Source organism: Pipistrellus hanaki (genome assembly GCF_964339955.1).
Source record: "Pipistrellus hanaki genome assembly, chromosome: 9".
Classification (NCBI taxonomy): domain Eukaryota; kingdom Metazoa; phylum Chordata; class Mammalia; order Chiroptera; family Vespertilionidae; genus Pipistrellus; species Pipistrellus hanaki.
In genome coordinates this window covers 64,382,925-64,389,017 of record NC_140511.1, presented here as the reverse complement: position 1 = coordinate 64,389,017, position 6,093 = coordinate 64,382,925, and the positions used below count along the sequence as shown (strand labels likewise).

General features: G+C 38.5%; 1 protein-coding gene across 1 annotated transcript; it reads right to left on the bottom strand.

The window, feature by feature from the left end:
- Positions 1-1,306: 1,306 nt before the first annotated feature.
- On the bottom strand, positions 1,307-2,254 carry LOC311628472 (olfactory receptor 9I1-like; the record flags this gene model as incomplete). Its single annotated transcript, XM_084895692.1, has 1 exon — positions 1,307-2,254. The coding sequence occupies one exon, from the start codon at positions 2,252-2,254 to the stop codon at positions 1,307-1,309; it is 948 nt and encodes a 315-aa protein (XP_084751818.1).
- Between the last annotated feature and the right edge of the window lie 3,839 nt (positions 2,255-6,093).

The following is a 6,093-nucleotide window of genomic DNA, read 5'->3' as shown; positions in this document are numbered from 1 at the left end:
ACATGTGGTGTTTCTCTTTCATTGACTGGCTTATTTCACTCAGCATGATGTTCTCCAATTCCATTCAGGTTGCTGCAAATGATGAGAATTCCTTCTTTTTTATGGCAGCATAGTATTCCATTGTGTAGATGTACCATAGTTTTTCCACCTTCATTTTTTATTGATTTGATTTCTTTTTAAAATAAAATATATTTTATTGATTTTTTTTACAGAGAGGAAGAGAGAGGGATAGAGAGTTAGAAACATTGATGAGAGAGAATCATCGATCAGCTGCCTCTTGCACACCCCCTACTGGGGATGTGCCCACAACCAAGGTACATGCCCTTGCCCGGAATCGAATCCAGGACCTTTCAGTCCACAGGCCGACGCTCTATCCACTGAGCCAAACCAGTCCCGGCTGATTTGATTTCTTACAGAGATTTCCCTCTAATAGTCTTTGTTTTCCCCAACACCTACCAATTTAGCTTTTAAGTATTTTCTTTTAGAGATTCAGATTAGCTTGATACACTGACATTTGGGCAGTGTTTGGATGAGTGCCTTGGAATACAAAACACTTTCTGAGTAAGATCATTCAGCACAGTTTGGTTTTCTGGCCTTGTGGGGTGTATGTCCCTGTCACACCATATCCCTCAGAACTAGGTCATTGAGTAGACAGCCCCAAAGATAAGATGGTTTAGTTAATCTTGAAGATGTCAAAGAAGCATTAAATCAGGAACACAAAATCAATGAGTGTTCAAGCGGGAAGGCAATTTACAAATTTAGAAATTCTATTCTTTTGGTACTAGCAAGAAGGAAGACATCCCTGGAAAGGGGCCAGGGGAGGGGGACGGGAGGGGGAGACACCCAAGTTTCTAGAATGGTGAAGAGGAAAGCCTGTTTATCAAACAATCCCCTCCTTTGACCATTTAAAGACTCAGTTTTATCTTATACCAGTGCAACATGCCCTATTTGCTAAGATAACCAGTTACTCAACTATTAAAAGAAAAAAAAATAATTAATGGGGTGGAAAGAGAAAAACTGAAGGCACACCAGGCCCCGGAGATTCTATAAGTCATGATGTCAGAGTGTAACATGAGACTTTTGAGTTCTAGGAATGGATCTGAGGTGGGATATGGGGAGAAGAAGAAAGTTCTATAGGGTTGCTGGAAACAAATGTTACCACATTTGCATTTTTTTCTTGTGTGCCTCGTGGTTCCTATCTACCTTCTTTCTGTTGGCGGGTAGAGTTGCATATAATGTTGGTGTCTTTTATACTATATTGATATAGTATAGGGAAGAAAATGGATCCAAGGAGAGGTCCTCTCTCTCAGATGTACATGTTCCAAAACACCTGGAATCTACCAATGACCCTTTTGAAGGCTGCTTTCACATCCTTGTTTCTCAGGCTATAGATCAGAGGATTCAGCATGGGGATGACCACAGTGTAGAAGACAGATACAACCTTGTCTTCCTCTAGGGATTTGTTTGAGCCACTACGCAGATACATGAAAATGAGAGTCCCAAAGTAAAGGACTACAGCAATGAGATGGGAGGCACATGTGGAGAAAGACTTGGCCCTGCCACCTGAAGTTTTCACTCTCAAAATGGCCTTGATGATGAGTAGGTAGGAAATCAGGATGACCAAGGCATTGGCGAAAAACACAAAGCTGCTATAGAAAATGATAACCTCACTGTTTGTTGTGTCATCACAGGCAAGCTTCAGCAGGGGTGGGAGGTCACAGAAGAAGAAGTTGATTTGATTGTTATCACAGAAGGAGAGGGTGAAGGTACATGTGGTTCGAAGAATGGCCCCTGATATCCCACAGACATAGGATCCCACCACTAACCTCCAGCAGATTCTGGGATTTATGGCTACGGTGTAGTGCAGTGGGTTGCTGACAGCAACACAGCGGTCATAGGCCATCACCGCCAGCAGGAAACACTCTGTACCTGCACAAATGGTGAAGAAAAAGAACTGGGCAGCGCATTGGCTATAGGAGATGACCGTCTTGCCTGTGGCCAGTGTGGCCAAAATCTGAGGGGTGATGACTGAGGTGTAGCAGGCATCTAGAAGGGAGAGGTGACTCAGGAAAAAGTACATTGGGGTGTGGAGTTGGACATCCAGTTGGATCAGAATAATCATCCCCACATTCCCCAGAAAGGTAACTATATAGAAATTCAGAAACACCAGAAAGAGGAGAATCTCCAACCTGGGGTAGTCAGTAAAGCCCATGAGAATGAACTCGGTTACTGTGGTGAGATTATTCTTGGCCATGGATTCAATGCGCACTTTGGATGAGAATAAAATAAAGAATAAGAAAACCTTAGAATTGAAATACAGTTTCTTTCTCTGGAGCTTTAGGTTTATATTTTCAGGCAAATTTATTGAACTTGTTTTTGAGAAATCCTTTACCTGGCTGATTCTTCTTGGCCTGTATTTTTGGAACTGAGCCATGAGCTGGTGCTTCAATTCAAACAAATTTTGGTTTATATTTGGAAAATTCTGTGAAGATAAGAGAAACATAGAGTTAGATTTGGAAAGAACCTATTCAGCATCAGTTCTAGTCCCCGTTGGATGCTGGAGTCTCCTCTACCACATACTCTCTACATGGTCTTAAGTTGCTGGGTGAGCCTCCATCTGTGGACAGCTCTACTTGTTAATTCTATTTTGGAACCTGGATTCTTTCTACCTTTATCTTCCACACATTGGCTTAGTTTTTACACCTTCCAGATGATCATGACAATTTAATTCCTGCTCATGAAAACCTTTCAGAAGTTGGGAGATGATGAATCTGCTCTGTATATTGACTATTCTCTCATCTTATCTATTGATATATTTTTTCTAATTGCATAATTATGTGGTCAAAATTGCTCTGTCACATGATATTAAATGTTATTTAAGGCTACAGCTTTGTAGCTAGAAGATGTATGTTCTGGAGATCTAATGCACAGCATAATTATTATAATCAACAATACTGTATTATAAACTCTGAAGTTGCCAAGAGACTGGTTTTTAATTGTTCCCACCAGAAAGAAGACATCATAATTATGTGACATGATGGAAATGTTAGTTTACACTATGGTGGTAATCATATTGTTATATATAAATGTATCAAATCAACACATTGTACACCTTAAACTTACACAATGTTTTGCCAGTTATATCACATCATATTAATAAAAAGATAACTAAAACTCTGTCCATTTTAGTCTTGATTTGGGGGCTACCTTCAGCTCTAATCAGGGATCATTAGTGAGAGGGAGACACTGACATATTATATAAAACATAACCTCCTTGGGTTGCTCCCTCTACCCCAGCTGCTATTATCTTATTCTATCTATCTATCTATCTATCTATCTATCTATCTATCTATCTATCATCTATCTATCTATCATCTATCTACCTATCATCTATCATCATCTATCATCTATCTATTCTCTATTTATGTATTTATTACCAATGAGGAATTTCAACTTCTGGGAGATAAATTGGTCTTAGGCCACCTAGTTTAATAAGTGGAAGATCTAAATTCTGAAGGCTAATGATTTTGATTTGATGGCATATTCTGTACTTTTTGCTATCAATTCATTCTGCTCTCTACATTTTATTTCATATTTATGATGACTGGAATCAGAAAATCTCCCTGTAGTTTTTTGATAACCATATCCTTCCTACTTTTAACTCATAAAAAACATCTTTCTCAATATCTAATTTTGAAATTGTCATAGTCTACTTTCTGTCCATCTCATGGCAAGTTCTAGATGTTCCCTCTAATTTAGGGACAAGATTGTTTAGTGCATATGACCAGAGATAAGATGGCAGGTCACAGGGCTACAGATGCAGCCATACTGGGTTTGTGCCACATGCATGCCAGGTCCACCTCATGTATTAACTCTAATCCTTCCAGCAGCCCCACAAATTGGGTGTAGCCAGGACTATTTTATGGATGACCAAAATTAGGCTTATAGAGGTGAAGGAAGTTGGTCAACTTGCCACAAACCTGGAGAAACAGAATCAGCACTTAAATCTGGTATTTTTTCACCATAAACCCTGTGCTTTTTCTGCCACAACATGCTGTCTTCCTACAGAAAAAAAGAATTATATGGTCTATAGACCCAAGTCTCAACTTTTAAAGTCATAGCACCTCTAAGACTACTAGGAAAATACTCAACTTCCATGGGAGAAGAGAAGTAAGCTTGATTTTGGAGTTTATTTATTTTTATTTTTTTGTTTTTTGTTTTTTTTTTGTAGTTCACGTCTTTTCTTCTTTCTCTTTTTAAGGTTAAGATAGTCTTGTTGGGCCATATCCCACCTTTGTTATGTTCTTGGGAAAACTGCTTAACCAAATTAGAGTCCAAGTTTTCTCAATAATTAAATGGAAACATAATCATGATTTTTGAAAACCTAAGTGGATTTTTACCTAATTTGGTAGAGTGTGCTTATTTTTCAGAAAGTCAATTTCCAGAATATTTCCCAGAAGGAAAAATTTCAGGACCAGAATGGAGGCACCCAGTTTTGTATGATTTTATTTAAGAAGGGGTTTGGGTGCCAGTAGCTTGTATGGGCCCAAAGTAGAGGGCAAGAACAGGTTCCTTGAGCTTAGAACACTTTTCAAGAGGAAAAGCCAAGGTCTATGACCAGTAGACATTTTAAGAAGGCCAAGGGACGCATGGATTGACATCCCCACTTATAAAATGTTTTGATTATAATAGGTAATGTAGAAAAATATGAGATCTCTGGAGAGAGTCTGGAAAAAGTGACAGACTTACCAAGAGGAACCCTTCAGAAAAGAGATGCCCTGAAACATTGTGCTTACTTTAACTTGAAACCTATCCCAAACTCTTCTTTCTCTTGCCTCCAAAGGTTGAGTTCATTGGGGAGAATGAAGGAGCTCAACAAAATTTCTCCTTACCTTATTGAGATTGGTTTCTCAAAATGTTATTGTTAACATTTACTGAGCTATTGGCCTGACTCAGGTAACATGTAAAGCACTTGAAAAGCTTTATTTCATTTCAACTTGACAATAACATTATGAGAGTGAAATATTTATCTTCATTTTACAGTTAAAGAAACTGAGACTTAGAAACATTAAGCATTTTACCTGAGGTTTCGCAGGAAGACAAGATGTTTAGCTCTTACTCTTGGTCTCCTGGATCCAAGAATTGTGGGGCTGAACCACTATGGTGTGCTGCTCTTCCTAATATTGGTAGTCATTTATTAAGCACCTGCTATGTAGGATGTTAAACATTCTACATACATTATCTTACATAACCCACACAATGACCCTGTGACAAAGGTATTATTTTGTCCTGAAGAAAATGAAAACTTGGAATAGTTAAGTAACTTGCCTAGAATGACCTGATTAGTCATGGAAAAAGCCCAGATTCTAACTCATTTCTGTCTTATTCTAAGGCCAATGCTATAGTACATATGACAAATCCCACTTCCAGCATAATTACAGGCAGTATCACAATTTACAATAATGTCCCTTGTCTAAGTATTGCACTCCAATACCCCACTCTTGCCCCATGAAAGTGTTTATATTTTCTAAAATTTACCTCATGACACATAAGTCTAAAGAGATTACAACTATATATCTAAACAAATCCACCCAATCTTACTTGCATATTTTATACAAGAGCTAAAATTCCAGACTGGACACAGTCCCATTTAATGACAAGTTACAATGACAATGACCAGATTCTCTGCCCAGTTTCACCTTCCTTAGTTTGTGCAAATCATACTTCAGAGCCAGAATCCTCTCAATGTCACCAAAGTCACAATTCCATCTTAATTACCTGATGAAATAATCCATTTGGGTTTATCTTAGGTTTGGAATCAAAGTAATTCAAGGTAATTTAAGCATTTTGTAGAAAGCAGCTACTATTGCTCAAATAGATGAATGTAGCTGACAGATTTTAACTGAGAAAACTGGTGAGATATTTAAAGTGCTTTTGGGGATGGTCTTGTGGGAGGGAGTCAGTGAGCACAAATGTTATTTCAGAACCATAAATCAACACTTGGGACAGCCCCCATGGCTCTTGGGAAAAGCCAGTCTTATCTGGGAGAACACACTTCAGCAGGAGCTCATTATCTCATCTTCTCCACACATC